The 22184-nt window shown below is 40.6% G+C and overlaps 2 protein-coding genes across 2 annotated transcripts in view; one reads left to right on the plus strand and one right to left on the minus strand.

The window, feature by feature from the left end:
- The first annotated feature begins 1306 nt into the window (after positions 1 to 1306).
- SRP19 (signal recognition particle 19) lies at positions 1307 to 7256 on the plus strand. The gene is made up of 5 exons (XM_043595498.1): positions 1307 to 1454; positions 2094 to 2169; positions 4832 to 4903; positions 5028 to 5139; positions 6719 to 7256. Exons 1-5 carry the CDS (start codon positions 1414 to 1416, stop codon positions 6850 to 6852), a joined length of 435 nt encoding a protein of 144 aa, XP_043451433.1. The 5' UTR covers positions 1307 to 1413; the 3' UTR covers positions 6853 to 7256.
- A 6963-nt stretch (positions 7257 to 14219) lies between these two features.
- REEP5 (receptor accessory protein 5) overlaps positions 14220 to 22184 on the minus strand; it is a 39933-nt gene continuing 31968 nt past the window's right edge. Inside the window, exons 4-5 of the mRNA XM_043595509.1 lie at positions 21366 to 21534; positions 14220 to 16594 (exon numbers count right to left, since the gene is read on the minus strand). Coding sequence (XP_043451444.1) covers positions 16545 to 16594; positions 21366 to 21534 — 219 coding nt within the window. The 3' untranslated portion in view covers positions 14220 to 16544. The remainder of the gene's footprint in view (positions 16595 to 21365; positions 21535 to 22184) is intronic.

Consider the following 22184-nt stretch of genomic DNA (forward strand, 5'->3'; position numbering starts at 1 on the left):
TTTCAACTATAGTGTAGAGTTAAATAGAAGTTATGGATCTAGCACAGAATGGCACTCAAAAATATCAGCTCCATCATTAACTCCCTTAGTGTTTAGGAACCAGGAAACATAACCAATTTTAATATTGGGCCTTTTTGTCTGCAAGTATTTACATAGGTCTAAGAAAACCCTATGGTGAGTAGGCTACTGTATGTATTAAACCTCAGGCTACCTTATTCATGTCCCATTTTTTCCATATGATATATAAAATATTGATTTTCTGAAAAGTATTTGAGTTTTCATGATGCAACTAAAGTATGAAAATAAATCTTAAAACAGGCAAAGTAGATATTTTAAAGCTTGGATTCATTTCATCCCTGTTGTGTTTTGTTGGTCACATTGCATGAAGCTCTTTTTACAGGAATCATGTACACTTCAAGAAAGAAGTAAGACTGATGTATTTACATCAGCATCAAACTAATCCGGTACTGCGAAACTACAAGGAAGATTGAGAGGCAGGAATTGAGGGGGTGGAGAAAAGTCAGGGGCTTCCAGAAGGACCAGATGGGCATTATGCTCAGCCAGCATTAGCCTGAATGGCCATTAACTAACTTCAGTGAGACTCAAGCTTTGGGGAGGATTTTTGTTTGTTTGTTTGTTTGATCTGTAATAAAGAATACTTACCTTTGAAAAGTGCCTTTGTTGGTGTGGACTAAACAGCAGCTACTAGAATAGGAATGAAGGTGTGTTTAGTTGAAGAACGGAAATGCTGAAATAGTGCTTTGCAATTAACCTAAGGTATGCAAAAAATATAATGAATTGTAAGGTAGAAGGTGTTTTTCAGTAGTTTAAAAAGGTGTATAGTCAAATTCTTAACATTTAGACGTCTTATTGAAACAGTAATTTATCTTGTTTCACCACTATAAACATACGTATTTGCCAAGTTGGAAACAAGCAAGCTGTGGGGTCCAGGAGCAGATCAAGATTAAACATAAGAGGCATTTCCTCGCCTACTCGGATCTGTGTAGACAGATCACTCGCGGTATACAGCCTTCACCTAAGGGTGAGGGTAACTAACACCATTCAAACTCAGTGTGAAACTGGATGTGAAGGAGCGTAAAATATTAACCCCATTTTAGTGACAGTGTAAGGTTCTAAAACTTCGGGTTTTGACAAGACAAGAGAAGGAATTCGAAGCTTTCGTGGATCCTCTCGCGATAAGAGAGGTGCTAACGCCACGTCAGAAACTACATACGTTAGTGCAGAGCGACAGATGCCGGAACAAATGATAGCTGAACAACCGCGGAAGCGTAGGCGGACAAGTGGGCTGGACTTCCGCCGGAAAACGGAGTCGCCTGGGAAATCTCAGAGCCGAATACCGGCAGGCTTTCTGCCCGGAGGCCGTAGGCGGGTGCTGTGTGGGCCTGGGCGAAGATGGCTTGCGCTGCTGCACGGTCCCCGGCCGACCAGGACAGGTGGGTCCTGAGAAGGGGACGGGCTTGCCGCGAGCCCGCGGGTGCTGCGCCACCCTCCCCACCCCCGAGAAAGGCTAGCGGCTGGGAGCTGGGCTCCGGCCGCAGGCTCCGGGCCGCTCCCCGGGTGTCGGTTCCTCTGGGAGGCCAGCAGCGCCAGGCTCTTCGTAGGTCCTCGAAATTCCGACTCTGGGTAGCTCAGTGTCTGCCTGTACCTGAGACAAAGGACCGTGGGTGCGACGTGGGCAGACATTGAGTAACAGACTCACAAGTGACAAATCTGTTCTCTTGTTACGTTCAGGAAGGTTCGTTCAGGTTCTTCACAGTCTTTTAAAACCTCTGATGCCGTGGTTTCTGTGTGACAGCAGGCCCCACCCTCGGGAAGTTCTCTAGGCAGCTGTAGCTAACTGAACAGTGAAGGCATTGGTTTAGTTTGGTTTTAAACCTTCTCTGGCAAGTGGTGTTTTCTAAGTAGTAAACGAAAGTTTACTTTTTAGGTAAGTTAAGTAAAAGGGAGACAATTTAAAGAAAAACTACTAAGTAAATAAGAGGTATGCTGGCAGTCCTGTTGGTGATGAAAGAATGAATGAGTTTTTGGAAATACTGCTCTGCTGATACTAGCTGTGCTTCCTTCTGTGACAGATTCATTTGCATCTATCCCGCTTATTTAAATAACAAGAAGACCATCGCGGAGGGGAGGCGAATCCCCATAAGCAAGGTAAATGGGCTGCCACCTCGGTACTTGAGGGGCTCTGAGAGGTTGTACTGTTAGGGCTGCAAGGGCTTCTTTTACTGGACTGTATTGTGTAGGACCTGAAGTGAACAGCTGCCAAGAATTGAGGCGCTTAACAGTGGTGAAACCAGAAAGGCTCTAATTCCTAGCTGGGGGGATTTTTTAAATGGTTCTTCATGAGCCTGTGCTTGAAAGAGGATGGGTGGGGGTAGGGTTTGTATGTTGTTACTGGTTTTTAAACCAAGATTGTGAAAACCTTGCCCTTAATAAAGGAAACCAAGCTTACATTATTGTATAATATGTCCAGAATGCAACTGCGTTCTTAAAAAAGACTTGCAGAGGGGCGCCTGGGTGGCTCAGTCGGTTAAGCATCTGACTTCGGCTCAGGTCATGATCTCGCGGTCTGTGAGATCGAGCTCCACGTCAGGCTCTGAGCTGATAGCTCAGAGCCTGGAGCCTGTTTCAGATTCTGTGTCTGTTTCTCTGACCCTCCCCCGTTCATGCTCTGTCTCTGTCTCAAAAATAAATAAACATTTAAAAAAAATTTTTAAATTAAAAAAAAAATAAATAAAAAGACTTGTAGAGAATTTAGATGTGTTGAGTTTTATAGTTTATGTCCATTATCTTTTTTTTTTTTTAGGGGTAAAGTGTAATACTTTTAAAAAGTAGGGTGTTGCAGCTGTTAAAAATAGGATTTTTCCCTTGTTTAGGTTTTACTTTTTCATGTTTGTTTATTTTTGAGACAGAGTAAGCGGGGTAGGGGTGGAGAAGCAGGAAGAGGGAGAATCCCAAGCAGGCTCCATGTTGTCAGTGCAGAGCCCGAGGATGGGCTCAATCTCATGAAACCATGATATCATGACCAGAGCCGAAATTAAGTGTGGGACACTTAATCAACTGAGCCAGGCGCCCCAAAGCCCTGTTTATGTTTTGTAATCTAATGACAGATTCAAGGAAGTGACCTGAAGCGATGCATTATTTTTGTGTTATTTAATATTTCCCATTTTGTTGTTTAGATATGTGTAAAGGAAGGTCTGCTTTGCTGCCCCAGAGTAAAAGAGACTATACCAAAGCCCTGATTCAGGATAATGCCTGACATCAAGCCAATGTGACAGAGGCCTCTGGTAGCAGGGTCTCACATAACTTGGAGAATAACTGGTTTTTAACTTTATTGACATACAGGATACATACAGAAATATAGATAAGTCTTAAGTGTATATCTTGATTAATTTTCACAGACTGAGTACACACATGGGTAACCAAGCACCCAAATTAAAAAAAGAAAGCATTTTCAGCACCTAGGAAGATTCTTTTGTCTCCTCACAGTCACTGCCCCCTCCTCATACTCACAAGGATAACCACTGTCCTGACTTCCAGCACAATATATTAATTTTGTTTTTAAACTTTATTTTTTAAATTTTATTTTATTTATTATTATTTTTTAAATGTTTTTATTTATTTTTGAGACAGAGACAGAGCATGAGCAGAGGAGGGGCAGAGAGAGAGGGAGACACAGAATCTGAAGCAGGTTCCAGGCTCTGAGCTGTCAGCACAGAGCCCAACGTGGGGCTCGAACCCACAACTGCAAGGTCATGACCTGAGCTGAAGTCGGAAGCTTAACCGACTGACCCACCCAGGCGCCCCTTTAAATTTTATTTTAAAGTAATCCCTGCACCCAGCGTGGGGCTTCAGCTCACAACCCCAAGATCAAGAGTCGCATGCTCTTCCAACCAAGCCATCCAGGCGTCCCTTTAAATTTTATTTAAATGGCATTACATACACTATGTACTTTTGTGTCTGTCTTTTTTCACTGAACTTTAAGCTTAAGAAATTTATTCACATTTTTTATTATAGTTTGTTAATTTTCACTGCCCTGTAGCAGGGTTTCTCAACAACAGCACCACTGACATTTTGAGCCAGATCATTCTTGTGTGGGGGCTGTTCTGTGCACTTTAGGTTTTTTAGCAGCATGTTTGGCCTCTACCCACCAGATACCAGTGCCTTGTCTGACTCCTGTGACAATTAAAAATGTCTCCTAGCATTGTAAATATCAGAGGGGAAAAAATTACCTTACTGAAAACCACTGCTCTGTAGTGTTGAAGTGTATAAATATACCACAGTCTATTCTACTGTTGATGGATAATTGGGTTGCTTCTAGTTTGGGGCTATTACACATACTACTACTGTCAACATTCTTTAGCTTGTGTTTTAGGGAACATGTTTTGCATTTTTCATGGATATATACTAGAAGTGGAATTGCCCATCCATGAAGAATGCATATGTTTAGCTTTAGTGGACGGTACCAAACCATTTTCTAAAACGGTTGTTACCTATAATAGTTGTTTAATCAGTATTCATTTAGCACTTACTATGCTCCAAGCCTCATACCAGATAACTTGGGAATATAGTGATAAAACAGTACTTGCCTTTGTGAAGTTCATGTTCTGTTGGAAGGGGATGGACACACAAGTATGAATCAATGTTATCCCCAGGAGTTTTTAAAATTACAGTGCGAAAAACTGTACCTAATGAAAAGGAAACCTAAGGTTTTGATAGGTATTGTGATCGTAGTATTTGAAATGATTCACCCAACAATACAGCAGTAGCCACTTACGGTAAGCTGTTTAGTGTTTTTGTTTTAACTGTTCAGGCTGTTGAAAATCCTACAGCTACTGAGATTCAAGATGTGTGCTCAGCAGTTGGACTTAACGTATTCCTTGAGGTAAGAGGTGTTTCTTCACTATTTTTCCTACTCAATCTCATTGATGTAATAACTTTCTTAAAGCCTATTTTTTTGTTTTTTGTTTTGTTTTTGTTTTTGTTTTTGTTTTGCCTTTTCACATTAGAAAAATAAAATGTACTCTAGAGAATGGAATCGTGATGTTCAGTACAGGGGCCGAGTCCGGGTCCAGCTCAAACAGGAAGATGGCAGCCTCTGTCTCGTACAGTTTCCATCACGTAAGCTTTTCTGAATAAACAAAGTTTGGGGACAGCTTATTCCTGTACTCTGCAAAACAGGTTCTAAAACTGACCTTTTGAAAGGTAAAAATCATAATTGGCATTCTACAGATTAATTTAGAAAAGGACTACTGCTAAAGAGAGGAAAACAGTGGTTCTAACTTCTCCTAAGTTAAGGACCTCTGAGAATGTGATGAAGCCTGTTTGTTTCTCCAAAAAATTTGTTTTGTGAACATCTTATGAACCTCTGCAAGTCCATCATTATTTCCAAGTTAATAGTGTAGAATTATTGAATGGTCAGATGTTTATGCCATTTCAGATCCTAGAGGCTCTGGGGCCTGGTAATAATTTCTAAAACTAATCTAAAAAGCCATACTAAGTGAAAGAAGCAAGAGAAATGCATAGTGTGGTACCACCTAGGTACATTTAAATACAAAATATTACTGTTTATTCATATATATGTCTTATTGCTTATTGATTATTATATATGTAAATGTATTTTAAGTGGACTGTAAGAAAACCCCAGTCTTAAAATAGTAATTAACCTAATGGTGAGCAGGGAGTGGGGACACAGGGATGGTGGTCAGAGAAGACTGTAGCATTATCTCTTATTTTATTTCTTAGACAACAACAGTAATCAAACACAATTGGATATCAGTATCCCAAAATATTAATTCTGAGTTTGGGGAAGATGAATTTTTTTTTTTTTACACATGATTCTTTTCTGAATTCTTCATTTCTAAAAACTATAATTTTTTAAATGGAGCTATTAATTCCCTTCTTGTCACAATAATCCCAAGCTGACAACTAAATTGTTTTTAGTTTAGTTAACATAGGTTGGTTTTTCTATGCTAAAACCTGTCCAGGTTAGTAGATATTTCTGGAAACAAGATTGTGACTCCAGAGTAACAGGTAGTATATTCCAGTGTATTTCTTCTTCGGTTTGACATCTTCCTTTACTGTCTCTTAAAAGATAAAAAAAAACAAAAAACTTTTGACTTCACCAGTAAGTAAAATATAAGTAAAAAATTGAAAACATTTTTCTCCCTGTTTCTAGCAAGAAAATAGTTAGAAAGTAAAAAGAGAGAAAAAATGAGGAGCTTAGTGTATTGAAAGTAGCTACTAGAGCCTGAAGAGTTATTTGGTGCACAGAGAGGGTACCTATAGGCATAAATCATCTGGACATATGAATGACATCTTTTGTAGCTTGATGACATTGACAAAATTAAGCAGCCCTGTGTTTCTGTAGCTTAAGATAACAATGATGTCTTCATTCTGTTTCCCAGTTTTTGTATTTAATTAATTCTCCTTTGATCTTGAAGTCAGTTACTAGAGCCAAGACCAAAATTTGTGTTTTAAATTTTTATTTTGTTCACTTAAATATTTCATTGTAGTTCTTAGAACCTTTTCTCTAGGAAAGGCTCCCACTTGAGCAAGTCATGTCTTCATACTCTTTTTTTTTAATCCTTGTCATTCTCCTGATGTGACAATTTGTTGACCTTTATGATTAATTTGAAGTTAATGAGCTTTTATGTCTTATTCCTTAAGTTGTACACTAAGCCTAACTTCTGGTTCCTAGGTAAGTCAGTAATGTTGTATGCAGCGGAAATGATACCTAAACTAAAAACAAGGACACAAAAAACAGGAGGTGGTGACCAAAGTCTTCAGCAAGGAGAGGGAAGTAAAAAAGGGAAAGGAAAGAAGAAGAAGTGATCGGGGATGAGAATCAAGTATGTGGTACTACTGTGAGAGACGTGAACGAAGGCTTCTAATTTATATCTAAGAGAAACAGAAGCTTTTTGTTTGCATCATTTAATCAAACTATGGACATTTGTGCCTCCCAGCTTCAGCATCAGAGCTGACAATGAAATAAATTTACATCAGAAGTTTGCATCTAGCTCTTACACAGTATAAAAGAAAATTTCTTTGCCTTTCAATGGAGAGTTTTTGTGGAAGAAAGAAGCATATTTTTAAGTGGACAATGGATTCTACCATCAGTTACTTGAAATTCTGTATCTGTCCTGTGTGTAACATGTTTCAGATAATGAGTTTAATTAAAGATTTGAAATACACATTTTCTTCAACTTTTAAGTTAGTGAAATAAAATTTGAAACTGACTTTTAATAGCTTTTGCCTCTGAACTAATGCTAGTAGAAGAGGTAATTAAAGAGAATAAAATGAGTCTTAGTGTGAGCTTAAAACTAGAAGAAAATGGCTAAATCCTCTTGGACGTTTATGAACAGCTAGTCTACAGATCATTTTAATCAATTGTCATCGAGTGTTCAGTTACTAGTTTTTTGACATGGAAAATCCTGGAGTTTAAGCTTTAGATTTGCTTGTTTTATAGGCTTCAGAACATTATTTATTTATTTAAAAATATATTTTTTTAACATTTATTCATTTTTGAGAGACAGAAACAGTGTGAGTGGGGGAGGGATAGAGAGAGAGGGAGACACAGACTCTGAAGCAGGCTCCAGGCTCTGAGCTGTCAGCACAGAGCCCAATGCGGGGCTTGAACTCATGAACCACGAGACTATGACCTGAGCTGAAGTCAGACGCTTAACCGACTGAGCCACCCAGGTGCCCCAGAACGTTATTTTAATTGGAGTTAATGTTATTACCTATGCTTTAACACCTTGACATATACTTTTTCTCAAAACACTAAATTGGATTAGTGATTCTGACTTTATTCCAAAGCACTATTTCTGAAAGTGGTAATTTTGTATAAGATTTAAGAGAATCAGGGGCGCCTGGGTGGCGCAGTCGGTTAAGCGTCCGACTTCAGCCAGGTCACGATCTCGCGGTCCGGGAGTTCGAGCCCCGCGTCGGGCTCTGGGCTGATGGCTCAGAGCCTGGAGCCTGTTTCCGATTCTGTGTCTCCCTTTCTCTCTGCCCTTCCCCCGTTCATGCTCTGTCTCTCTCTGTCCCAAAAATAAATAAACGTTGAAAAAAAAAAAAATTTAAAAAAAAAAAAAAAAAAAAAGATTTAAGAGAATCACTATCCAGCCATTTGTTTTTGTCTGAGCATCATTTGGGGAGCTGTCTTCTCTGACTCCATATGCTTCTGGAAGGGCTATTAGTTATAGGACATACCACAGGGTATGACCCAAGCCAGACCAATGGTTTATTTTTCAGGAATTTAAATCTGGAGTAGAAACACAGACATATAGTTGATGATGAAAGCTAAGATTTTGATGGTCTACAGATTTGAGTTATCCTAAGTCCTGTTCTCGAGGCCTGTTTTGGCTCTTCTGTGAATTCTGTAAACTATACTTTATATTCTTCCAGTAAATCCCATTTTCATTGTTTTTATTGCTTGAGATAAAAAATTCCACTTGATGACAAAATAAGTGAATCCAGAGTTTCAGAGTTTTAAATGGACTTACACACCTAGGCTGTAGGAAGGTGATCCATGGGGGTGTAGGAAGAAGTATTCAAATTTTTACTCTTTTCTCTCTTTAATAATTTCTGTTGTTCATACATTTTATAGTGAACATAATAGTATAGCAGTTTATATATTTGATTTACAAATAAATATTGGGGCAGTCTATGCAAAACAAGATTCAGAGTAGCCCTCTGGGAAGATCTATTACTTAGGAATGTGTTTATGTAACAAAACAATGAGAAACGTAAGCAGGAGTTACTTTTTTTGGAATAACATAAAATCCAAAGGTATTACAGGTGTTGGTTCAGCTGCTCAGTGATGCCCTCATATCTTCCCATTCCACTATCCATGGCATGTTTCTAACAGCTTGTTGTCTCAAGTTTATAAAAGGGCTGATAGAACATCAGATTTCAAGGCAGAATGAAAACCTAGCTGTGCCAGACACTTTTATTCCTGCTTTAGGAAAGCTAAAGATTTCTCAAAATCCCTCCCAGCCAACTTTCATTTAAGTCTCATTGTCAAGAACTGTGGCTCATGTCCATCTTGAACTGCAAGAGAGGCTAGGAAAGTGACTATATAGCTTTTTGAGTCATGAAAATGGAGTCAGCCAAGGAAGAAAGTGGAGACTGGATATTGGGGCAGTCAAAAGATTTGTCACAGGGGTGCCTGGGTGGCTCAGTCGGTTTAAGTGTTGACTCTTGGTTTCAGCGCAGGTCATGAGCTCACAGTTTGGGGTTTGAACCCCACGTCGGGTTCTGCAGCTGGCAATGCTCTCTCTCTCCCTCTCTGCCCCTCCCTGCTTACACTGTCTCTGTCTTTCTCAAAATAAACTAAAAAAAAAAAAAAAAAAAAAGATTTGTCACAGAAAGATGACCAGAGTCTAAAATTATTTGGGTTATGGGGCAATAGGGATTGTCAGAAAGGTTTCGGGACTCTTTCTGTAATGCGGCAATCAGTGCATAATTGAACTTTTCACATTGTTGCAGTCAGTGCATAATTGAACTTTTCTTTACCAATCAAGTAAAAACTACAGTCTTTTCTAATGAGCAACACTGAGCAGGTATTTTTATGTTGAAATGCCATTTGTATTTATTTCAGTGAGTTATGTTCACATCCTTTGGCCACTTTTTAAGGACTTTATTGTTATCAATATAATAGATAATGTAAAGAGCCAGCTAGTTTTTGTGTGTTTTCTATTTATTTTTATTTTTTTAATGTTTCTTTTTGAGAGAGACAGAGCATGAGCAGGGGAGGAGCAGAGAGAGAGGGAGACAGAATCTGAAACAGGCTCCAGGCTCTGAGCTGTCAGCACGGAGCCTGATGTGGGGCTCGAACCTATGAGCCATGAGATCATGACCTGAGCCAAAGTCGGATGCTTAACAGACTGAGCCACCCAGGCGCCTGTTTGTTTTTTAGGCATTAACTTCTATCTGTTGAAGAAAACGATTTAGTTTTACCCCCCAATGTATGCTTCCTATCCCTCCCTCCTACCACTCTATTTCATAACTTTAATCAGTATTCAGAGTTCACGTTACTATCCTGTATTCCATTCATAGCTGAACCATGCAATACTTTGCTACTCAAATGTGTGGTCAGGGGTCCAGCAGCACTGGTCTCTCCTGGGAAATTGTGAAAAATGCAAAATCTTTGGCCCCAGCTCAGAATTTAAAAGGTCCCCAAGGGATTCTTATGCACATTACAGTGAGGAACACTGAAGTATGCTATTGTTATTTTTGTTTTCTGGATTTGTGTTTTCCATAGATCTAATTATTTTATTAGTTTTTTAAATATTTATCACTAACTCAACCACACAGTATCAGCTGTCAAAAAATATCCTTTTAAAGAGTGTGTACATGTCCGTTTAATTCATCTTTTTAAAGAAGTCTTTTCTGGAGCATTTTATCTGGTTCTAAATCTCTACTGGTTACCCTTTAGGCCTAGTGCACAGCTTCACTCTGCATCCAGAGTGACCTGCTTCACTGCTTTGCTGTTTTGGGCATCCTGTATTATGGAATCCTGTGCATTCTGTCTTGGGTTACGTCCTTTTTTGTAGCCCATCTTCAGGATCTTCTGGGAAAAATGCAAGGGAGGTAAATGTTCTTAGGCGTTGCATGTCATTGTACCCTCACACAGTTTGGCTGAGTATAGAATTAGAATCGAAAGTCATTTTATTTCAGAAGTTCAAGGACATTGCATCGTGGTCTTCTGACTGATGTTTTAGCTGAAGGGAAGTCCAAGTCATTCTAGTTAATGATCTTTTGTGACTCACATTTTTCTTGTTGAAACTCACAACATCTCAGGGCACCTGGGTGGCTCAGTCGGTTGGGCGTCCGACTTCAGCTCAGGTCACGATCTCACGGTCCGTGAGTTCGAGCCCCGCGTCGGGCTCTGGGCTGATGGCTCAGAGCCTGGAGCCTGCTTCCGATTCTGTGTCTCCCTCTCTCTCTGCCCCTCCCCCGTTCATGCTCTGTCTCTCTCTGTCTCAAAAATAAACGTTAAAAAAAAAAAAATTTTTTTTTAAAAAAGAAAGAAACTCACAACATCTCAATATTCTAAAATATCACAATAGTGTGGCTTTGGACTTTTTTGTCTCTTGTGCTGGGTACCTACCTAATGGGCCTTTCAATCTGGAAACTTGGGTCTTTCAGTTCTGGGAATTTTCTTGAAAATTTCATCAGTGGAATTCTTTCTGATCTTGGAACTCCTTATTTGGATATTAGATGTGCTGGACTAGCTCACAAATTTTCTCATCTTTTTTCCTCTTATTTCCATTTCTTTGTCTTTATATTCTATTTCCTAGAATTCCTCAGCTCTGTCTTCCAACCCCTCTATTGAACTGTTCATTTTTCTTATATTTTCAGCTTCTTCAAGCTTTCTTGTTATCTGAATATTTCCTTTTTCTAGCATTTTGTTCTCAGGGGGTATGCTTTATATTCTTTTGTTTTCGATTTCATTTCGTTGGTGGTGGTTGTGGTTTTTATTTTGATCCCTGTCATATTAAGTGGCTTTCCTTAGACCAGGGTTTTTTGGTTGTAGATTGATGGCTTTTTGAGTGACAAACCAAAAAGCTGATTAGAAGTTCTGAGCACATAAGAAAGGTTTGCAGACTGAATTTTACTCAAGGGATATCTGGGTGAGATGTTCTTTTAGGAGAAATTTCCAAGATCAGAAATGTTTTTCTTAGACTGACCTGTTCTCTAGAGTCCAACAAGCTCCCAGGAGGATAAAGACCTGGGTGTCCAGTGGGAGAAGTTGGACTGGGGGAAATGGGTCTTACCATTGAGTCAATCCAGTTTTTATTACAACTTCCCTCCCTTGACTCTGCCTGTGTCCTCCCCACTCCAGAAATCCTTTTACTATCTCTGGAGGACAATCTCTTTCACCTGAAAGAAGATAAGGTGTTTTTTCACTATTCCTTTTTTTAAATTTTTAGTTCCCTCGCAACATTACGATTGTTCTTTGTGGTTATTTTGATTTTGCAGGTGACTTTATAATGAAAAAATTTTTTTCTTAATGTTTATTATTTATTTTGAGAGAGAGTAAAAGCAAGGGAGGGTCAGAGAGAGATGGAGGGAGAGAGAGAATCCCAAGCAGGATCTACACTGTCAGCGCAGAGCCTGGCTGACCTGCAAACCGCAAGATCATGACCTGAGCTGAAACCCAAGATTCGGATGCTTAACCAACTGAGCCACCCAGGTGCCCCTATAATGAAAAAATTTTTAATGTTTGTTTATTTTGAGAGAGAGAGAGAGACCAAGTGCGAGTGGGAGAGGGGCAGAGAGAGAGGCAGGGAGAGAATTCCAAGCAGGCTCCGTGCTCCCAGAGCAGAGCAGGATGCAGGGCTTGAGCTCACGAACTGTGAGATCATGACCTGAGCCAAAATCAAGAATCATGCTCAACCAGCTGAGCCATGCAGGCACCCTATAATGAAATGTCTATACCAAAGAGATTAGGTGTGGTAGGCAGAATAATGTGTTGTTCTCCCACCAAAAAAAACCCCTTGTGAATATTACTTCATATGGCAAAAGGCCTTGCAGGTGTGATTAGGAATCTTCAGCTGAAGAAAGTAGTGGTTATCCAGGTGGGCCCACTGTAATCTGAAGGATCTTTATAAAAGGGAAGTAGAAGCTAGAGTGCTAAGGGGTCCCAAGCCAATGAATGCAAGCAGCTTCTAACTGAAAGAAGCAAGGAAATGGATTCTCCCCTAGTCTCCAGAAGGAATGCAGACCCTTTTGGATGTCTGATCTCCAGAACTGTAAGTTACTAAATTTATACTGTTTTGAGCCACTAAATTTGTGGCAATGTGTTATAGCAACATTAGGAAACACAATATGAACCAATATGAGCGAAGGTAAACTGCAGACCTTGGGATTCTTGACCCCAGTAGTAGTTTCTACAAGTTCTTAACACTGGCTACATGTTAGAATCACCCTAGAGTTTTAAAAGCATACTGGCACCTGGGTATCACAGTAGATACCAGAATTTCTGGTAGTGGAGGGAGATACCAGCATTTTTGGAAAGCTGCTCAGGTGATTGTAATATGCAGCCAGATCTAAAAACCACTGTATACTAAGTGTAGAGGTAGCGTTTGTCTAACCCGATGGTTTTATCTCAAAGTGTGGTTTCTGGACCATCGGCATTACCTGGGGATTTATTGGAAATGCAAATTTTTCAGTTCCACCCCAGACCTACTGAATCAGAAACTCTGGATGGGACCAGCAATCTGTTAGAACAATCCCCTCCCCTGCAGAGAAATTCCACTGCACACTGAAGTTTGAAAACCAACTGATCTAACCAAAGAACCTTCTTATTGTTCTTAATACTCTATGAGATGTATATTATAGATTTTATAAGCTAATATTGTAATAAAGAGCCAGAAAAAGATTTAATGAAGGTCATTCTCAAACATAATTACTTTCCTACTGTACTACATATAACTTAATATCATCTGATGGCTCAGGATGTGAACTCTCACTCTAGACACCATGATTCTAGACATACAGACATGTAAAAGCAGATGTGGAAGACAAAGCTGACCAAAGCATGCCCTCCAGAAGCAGACATTTTTTTTTTAATTTTTTTTTTTTGTTAACGTTTATTTATTTTTAAGACAGAGAGAGAGCATGAACGGGGGAAGGGCAGAGAGAGAGGGAGACACAGAATCCGAAGCAGGCTCCAGGCTCTGAGCCATCAGCCCAGAGCCCTACATGGGGCTCGAACTCACGGACCGTGAGATCGTGACTTGAGCTGAAGTCGGACGCTTAACCGACTGAGCCACCCAGGCGCCCCCCAGAAGCAGACATTTTTGATAAAATTCTCAAGTTCCTCCTTCCTTGGTCTCTTCTTAAGTATAGAGTAATTTGCAGGCACATGCAGGAAGTGTTTGCTACATCAAAATGTACTTACAGGCAACCAACTTCTAGGAGACTGGGTGTAACGAAATATGCAGTAGAAAGCAACTTAGGTTTCTTTTAAATCTAGTGCTAATTATTGCTAAAAGCTTTTCACGGTTGTTTTCCTTTGGGAGTTTTTCCTCTGACAGGTAGTAACCACCAGGGGATGACTACAGGCCAGGTAAACAATGGGGTTAATGAACAGCAGTGTTTAAGGTTCATTTACCTGTATTTTACTTCAGATATTGCTTAAATGATTCTAGATGCTCTTAAGCCCCAGAAAATAAAATGAAACGTAACAGTTCAGTGAGATAACAGAAGTTTATTTACATCCATTTCCATTTAATATATCACATCTTCAGGATGGGTGATAACTTATTTAATGGCTATGCTCATTTTCTTCAGGCTATGGATAGAAAACTTTCCCCAGAGTAGCAGTAACTGTTGATCTGAAAGCTTTCAAGTAAGGGAAGAACTGTTGGGGAGATTCTTTGATTTTACCCCTGAAACACCATTCATGTACACATAAATGCTTGTCTTCTAGCCAGACACAGGCTCAATTAGTTTTTCAAATACTCTAGCCATGGCAATATGTTATCTGGGAAATTTAAACAGACACAATTGCTCAACTCATTAACTTCTGTCATTAGTATGTACACTTTGCCAAAAACAGGAACTTAAATTTCTTACAGAATGCACTGCAGGAAAAAGCTGTAAGGACAAAATAATCGCATTCAGAATATATTTTCTTACTATAGCAGTTTTTAAACTGGTATCAGCCTGTAAGTAGTTATGAGCAATAGTAACTTTTACGCTTCCCCCTCTTGCCTGGTATTTTGTATACTGAAAGTTATACATTCTACATGCTGACACCCTGATTATATATTCTGTATGCTAGAAGTTGCTAATTTTCATTCTTCTGCCACCAAGAAAAGTGTACTTTATTATGGGGAAAGGAACTTAAGTACTCCTGGAGGAACTTTTTTTTTTTTTTAATCTAAGGCTTGATTTTCTGCTGATAATTAATTGCTTATTTTCTAAGTTTTTTTTTTTCCTTTAAGGTAAGTTTAATAAGATGCCTTGTGATTACCACTGTCTTACAGGAAAAAAAATAAATAATGTGATCCATATTATAATATTTAGCTGATATTGTCCCTAATTTTTGATATCTTTGGTATTTTTTACATCACGAGATTTCATTATGATCTTACCTGTTATCCAAAGGAGAGCTAATTATCTCCTTTTTGCCTTAAAAAGTATTTTACAGACGGGATAATTAAACTTGTTTTGTTATAATTGGTTTTGTTTGGTCAGTGTAGTCTAATTCAGAAGGATGCTCAGTTTTTGAAGTTCCTGTAAGTTGGCAGATCAAACCAGAAACCTTAATGTTAAATTTTTGTTCTGTACTTAAACTATGTGGTTATCTGCAATTTATCAAAACAGAGTATAAAGATGAAGGCATTTAAATGGACCACAAATGACTGAAATTTAAACCAGGGAGGCCTCTTGTTTGTTTGACTTTAAAGGCCAGAGAAAGAAGGTGAAAGCAGTTTGACTTCACTGTCAACTGGATTATATAGGTTAGATCATCCTTTCATTCTCCCAGCCTTGGTCTAAGAGCCTGGTGTCATCATTAGCATGTAGCTGCTAATGACAGAAACAAGAACATACCTGTAATCAGAGGTGGGAAAGTCTAGAGGTTCCTTAGGCTAGTTTCAAAAAAAAAAAAAAAGACTAGTAAAGAAACAAGACTAAACCAACATATTACTAAGCTTTGAAGAAGAAACCAGGAATGGTTTCCGTTATAGCATCTTAAAACAGACAAATCTAAAGTTTATAATCAGCTTTTTTTTAAAGGCCACAAGACATTACTAGTTCTACAGGAAGTTGGGAGCCGTATATTATTGGTGTGTGTGTGTACATTTCCCCATCTATCACCAAAGTGACTGCTTTACACATCTATTCTGGTATTCAGCTGCTACAAAGTTAGCGAAACAACCAGGCCAACCCCCACCGAACTTCATTTATCACTTAACTATTCACTGGAAACCTCAGTATTTGTTTTTTTAATTTTCTGAGATATTATTTAACAGATCACACCAGCACACTGGAACCTTCAGCTTTTTGGCAGGCGCTCCCTGTGAGCATTATACATGTCACAGTCAGACAGTAACATTTCCCTACACATATGTATGCACAAATACATTAAAAACATTTCATACAAAATTGTACATTACATGAAGTAGAACCTTAAAGAGTATCCTAAAATAGAAGTACAGAGAAAATGCATGCAGAGAGAGCCTGTTGAAGTACAAAGCCTGTGGGATATAGAATTTCAAGTTTCTATTTCCTACAGGATGGTAACACATGTCTTTTCCTTCCCAGAGGCAAAATATATTTTCCAAAAATTTGGACGCTGCCCATTGCATTAAATTTAAATGCCCCCTATGTATATAGACAGTAAAAGTAAGCAAAAGAAACCAAAAAAACACACATTCCTTTTTTTAATATATCAAAAATGTTTCCAAGGCAACATTATTAAAATGATTATACCACAGTCCCTAATATAACATCAAGCGCTAATAGGCAGGTACAGAGAGGGCAGAAAGGTCTCATCCAGTCAGCAGTTAGGTGCTCTTCTTTTCTTCACCAAGTAAATTCACTGCTGCTTTCTTGGCTGTTAGGAGGGAAGAAAACTGTGTCAAGACTATTTGTAATGCCAGCTCTGTTCCTAATGTAGTGACTAGATAGCAACTTGGATGACTCATATCCAGATGAGAACACACTGAGGTTTGTGGCAGGGCTGAGAGAGTTTCCAGGAAGTGGACCAGAGAGAGACCTCTTCAGAGCACAGATCCTGAGTACCCTAGCATATTTCTTTAAGGTCGTCTAGCCTAACCCTGTACAGTAACCATCTCCTCTAAGCCGTCTACCCTCCTTCAGGTGTCACAAGAAGCAGGGATTCCCTGGGCATGTAGTGTTCCTCTGTACAAGCAAGAAATTCTTGTTTGTGTCTGGATGCTCACCTGTTTAATTTGACTATGTCTCAGTCTGATGACAACTAGGTCATCTATCCCATGGTGACAAAAAAAAAAAAAATCACAGAAATTCCTCCTTCCTACACCTCAGAAATGATGGAATATTTATACACCTTTATATTCTCTTCATTGTGCCACCATTTCCCTCTAAGTGTTTGAGTTGGTGGCAAGATACTACACTCATCAAGAAAATATTCTTGTATCTGTGGGAGACTAAGCCTTCCTCTTCCTAATTACCAAGTGACATGGAATATGCTGTAAGAACTAGTGTGGAGTGTGAGATGGGGGGTGGGGGTGTTATGGAAGCCTCCAGGGCCTCCTGGGAGAATCCACAAAGTGCACCTGTTTTTGATGGGGCCCAGGGTGAAGCACTGCCAGTCCTTCCTTGTTCACCAGCTGCCCGAGTGCTGTTCTCCCTTCACTTAAAGTCGCTGAACAGTTAACCAGAAATTGCAGCCTCTCTCTTAACTAGCCCATTGTAAAAATTTACTTCCTGAGGAATCCAGAAGTTTTGAAGTCTAAAATGAGTCAGCATGCAAGTTCCTCCTAATTTATTTTCATTCTTACACTCCTGTTTAGCAATGTATCAAAGTAAAATTGGATTTTAGAGTACTGACATCTAAGAACCAAGGGTCTAAGCAATGTGAGTGAACTAGACAGAAGTGACATCGCCAGAGGTTGCTGCTTTGGCTGAGGCAAGGAACAGGAAGGAAACTTCTTAAAAGGAAACTGGCAATCCCCAGGTGGGAGGACATGAAGGCTACAAGTCAGAAAACACTTAAAACTGTAGAAAAAGGAATCCAAGTAGACTGGAGCTGTATGCCTGGGAGAGAAGTCCAGTGGAGAGAGGAGTGTGTGAAGGGCAATAGGGAGAACATATCCACACTGCTGGAGAGCTGTCTTGGGGATCTTACTGGCCCAGTGGTCAGGTCAGTTCTCCTCTCCCACTTTCTAATTACCACAGAGCTCTCCAAACAAAATGGTAAGTCTACATCCCTCACTACTTTTGTCCAATTTATAAAACCCTTTCTGTGCCCTCTGGAACTCAAGACCCAGTCATCAGCAAAACCTCTTCTATCCCCATCCATCTCTCCAAAAGTTTCTTTCACCTTCTTGCTTTTACAGAAATCTGGCTGTCTCTTGAGAACACTGCTTTCTCAGATAGTGGCTATTTTTTCTTTCTTCCTTGACCCTAGTACGAGTGGGTCTGGAGGGTTTGGTAAGCTGTCTTTGTTCTCCATCGCCACGTTCAGAATCTCATGGCATCAGATTATATCTGCTACCAGCCTTTCTTTTTCCAGTCATCTCAGACTCTTGGGTTATGCTGCCTCATTTCTTTAAGATTTTAACTCCAAACTTATTTTAGTTATTGGTGATTTCAGTATTTTGCCAGTATCCTGGCCTCTCGGCTGTCCCCTCCAATAACCTTTACGCTCCATCCTACCAACCCCCACCTCTCTCCCAACCCCAGGCACTCATTCCACGATCCTCATCACTACCTGTGACCGCAGTCCCTCTATAATCTCAGTGTCCAGCATCCCACTCTCCCCCACCACGCCCAGCTGTGCAGCACACGCCCTCTGTTCTACTGATTCAGAGTCCTCCCCCACCACCTTTTCCACCGTCCCTTCCCTCCTCGGCCAGTTGAAGTTCCACCATCAGACACTAAGCACTCCCTGGTCCCTCTCTCACTTCATGGTTCTTTACTCAGTTGGCCTTGGCACAGAGCCCCACCTGCTCTGCAGCTGCGGAGCTAAGTGTGTCAACTGGCCTCACTTTAAGTTCACTGACACAACTTCAAATGAGCCTGTAATACTCCTGACAGTCACGTGGCACTGCCCCAGTCCGTCCACTCTCCCACGGTCCTGGAGTGGCCAGCAACCGACGGTCACACTCACTGGTTACTCATCTGGGCTGCTTTCACACTAGAGTGGCAGAGCTGAGAGTCCCAAGCAAGAGCTGATGGCCCACAAAAAATAACATTTATTATCTGACCCTTCACAGAAAACGTCTGCTGACCCCAGTCCTAGGTACCTATTTCATACCATCTCTTTCTATCACCATCTTCCCCATCCTCTCTCCGCTGACCTTCCTACTTCACTGAGAAATGGGAAGCAGTGGGAAAGTCCCTTCTGTAGGCACCCACCATCACAGGCACTCACCTGCCAGCATCTCTACTCGTGTTCTCAACCTCTGTGCCCCATGACCAGTCCTGTTCCTACTCTGGTTCCCATCTCTTCTGGTCTAATTGGGGATGGAGCTCCAGAAGCTCTTCCCTCACTCATACCCACGTTTTTGCTCTCTTCTGGATCATTCCCACTAATTTTAAGACATATTTTGTTCCCTCTACTTTAGGAAAAAGAAAAAAAAGCACATCCTTAGGACCCTAGTTCCTTCTTCCAGGTGCAGCCACAGTCTTCTCCTTTTTGCAGGAAATTTCCCAAAAGACCTACATTCTCTCAGCCTTGCTTCCCATCTCTCAAATCCATTCCAATCAGCATTTGGGTCCCACCACTCCATAAACTGTTCTGTCAAGATCACTAGTGCCTTCCTCACCACCAAGTGTAATGGTCAGTTTTCACTCGTTACCTAACTTGACCTGTGTCTGCAGCAGGTGACACAATGGACTACTCCCCACTTTGAAACTTTCTTTACTTGGCCCCAAGGACATCAGTCACATGGTTTTCTTGCTACCACAACTGACTGCTCCTTATCAGTCCACTTTATCAGTTGCTCCCCATCTCCCCAATCTCTAAACATTGGGGGCCACCGCCTCAGACCTCATCTTTCTAACTACGTTCACTCACTTAATAATCTCACCTAGTCCCATGATTACTATCCTGCTGGTGACCCCCAAATGTATATCTCTAGCCCAAACCTGTCTCTGAATTCTCAACATATATATCCAACTAGCTGCCTGACTACTCCATGTAGGTACCTAATAGACACTTCAAAGTTATGTCCAGAACTGAATTCCTTATTTTCCCCTCTAAACCTGCTCTATCTAGTCTTCCCCATCTCTACAACAATTCTTTCCTTCCATGTGTCCTGGCTGAAAAGTTTGGCTTTATGCATGACTCCTCTCTCATGTTCCATGCCTGGTCCATAAGCAAATCCTATTGGTTCTACCTTCAAAATATATCAAGGATCCTGGGGCTCCTTGGTGACTCAGTCGGTTAAGCAACGGACTCTTGATTTTGGCTCAGGTTGTGATTTCATGGTTTGTGGGGTCGTGCCCCACAACAGGCTCTATGCTGACAGTGCAGAGCCTGCCTGGGATTCTCTCTCTCCCTCTCTCTCTGCCCCTTCCCCACACTCTCAGAAATAAATAAATAAACATTTAAAATATACATATCAAGAATCCAATGACTTCTCGCCCCCTACTGCTACTACTATGAGCCAAGCCACCATCGTCCTCTCCAGCCGGATCACTGCAAACACCTTATAACTGGTCTCCTGATTTCTTCCCCATCCCCCTTCAGTCTATTCTTAATACAGTGGCCTGTTAAACACAGGGTGGATATGTTGCTCCTCTGCTCAAAACTCTCCAACAGCACCCCACCTCACAAAGTTAAAGCCAAAGCCTCTACAAAAGCCTATAAGGCCTTACCTGATCGGTCTTCCAGCCTCCACTCCCCAACCTCTCTGACCTTATCTCCTTCTTCTCTTCCTCTAGATCATTCCCTTCCATCCATACTGCTCCTGCCTCCAGTTTAAACATGCAGTTCTATCAAGAGCATTCTTCCCCATGGTTTCTTTCAAGTCTGATTCAGAACAGTCTTCTTGGTAAGGATACCCTAAATCACTCTATTTAAAATTGTACCTTTCCCTTCAGCCCTGGTATTCCCTATCTATCTGCTTTATTTTTCTCTGTATACTCTAACTATATCATGTAATTTCAAATTTTTACTGTGTATCTCTCAACAAGAGTATAAGCTTCATGAGTTCAAGTAGTATGGCCTGTTTGGTTCATACCCAGTGCTATGAACATGCTTGGCACATATTAAGCACCTCAAGAAATAAATACTTGTTGAATGAATGAATGAATCTGGATACGTGAAAGGGCATTCTCTTGACCTCTAACAAAAGCAATTTGAAACAGTTCAACCTGAAATGAATTAAAGAGATTGTACTGGTATATAAACACAGATGATTCTCTAAAATCTCTGCCCACCACAGGAAAGTCATTTTTCCTAATGTGCTGACTAAACAGTGCATTAAATGTGGCATGGTGGGAGAATCTTGGAAAAAGTAAAGGGCGACAGGCAAAGTATTAGTAAAGAAATCCCAGGGTGGCCTCAGCATTTGGCTGAGGAAAGCTGATAGGAAAGGGGAGAAGCAGCTTGTTATTTAGGCCCAGTACTTCCCATGTCCTCTCACCTGCTGAACCCAGCTGCTCCTGGGCCTTACCTTCTTTAGTGATGGTATCTACAGTTTCTTTGGCTTTGTCCTTCAAGTCATTCACCATAGTGTCCACCTGGGACTCATGCTTCAGGAAGAAAGGATGGATGACGCGCTTATACAGCAGTTCCGCCCCGTTAGAAGGGCTTGGGGCCATGCACCACAACAGGAAGCCACACTGCACAGAATGAGAGTCAGCAGGTTACGGGACAGCAGTGGGCAACCTGACAACACACACTGCCGCCTCTGCTCTGTGGATGCCGCTGCCTCGGCTATGTTCTCCAATAGCATTTCCAGTGTTTTCTGCAGGCTACAAGTGCCCTTTTCTTGGACGGAAAAAACACCTGACAAATCATGACCTAGTAATGCTGAGACTGAAAACAGAAAGGTAAAACACACCAAATCTGACGGCCTAACTTCCTTCCTAATTTGGATCACTTTTTAGTTTATGGCTGCAAGAATTTCTATTAATCAAAACTCTTAAAAATCAGTTTAAGAAACATAGTACTTAACTGCACGTGTAAAGAAAACTGTCTAGGGGCACATAGGTGGCTCAGTTAAGTGACTGACTCCTTTTAGCTCAGATCACAATCTCATGGTTTCTTGGGTTTGAGCCCCACATCATGCTCTGCATCCTGACCATATGTGGAGCCTACTTGGGATTCTGTCTCTTTGCCCATCCCCCCACTTGTGCTCTCTCTCTCTCTCTCTCTCTCTCTCTCTCTCAAAATAAATAGATTAAAAAAAAAAAAAACTGTCTAAAGAAACCCGTGAAGCTTGTTCTTAGTTGGCTTACCCCAGTAGGTCTGTCACATGTATCCATCCTGT

The sequence above is a fragment of the Prionailurus bengalensis genome, chromosome A1 (genome assembly GCF_016509475.1).
Source record: "Prionailurus bengalensis isolate Pbe53 chromosome A1, Fcat_Pben_1.1_paternal_pri, whole genome shotgun sequence".
NCBI classification, from domain to species: domain Eukaryota; kingdom Metazoa; phylum Chordata; class Mammalia; order Carnivora; family Felidae; genus Prionailurus; species Prionailurus bengalensis.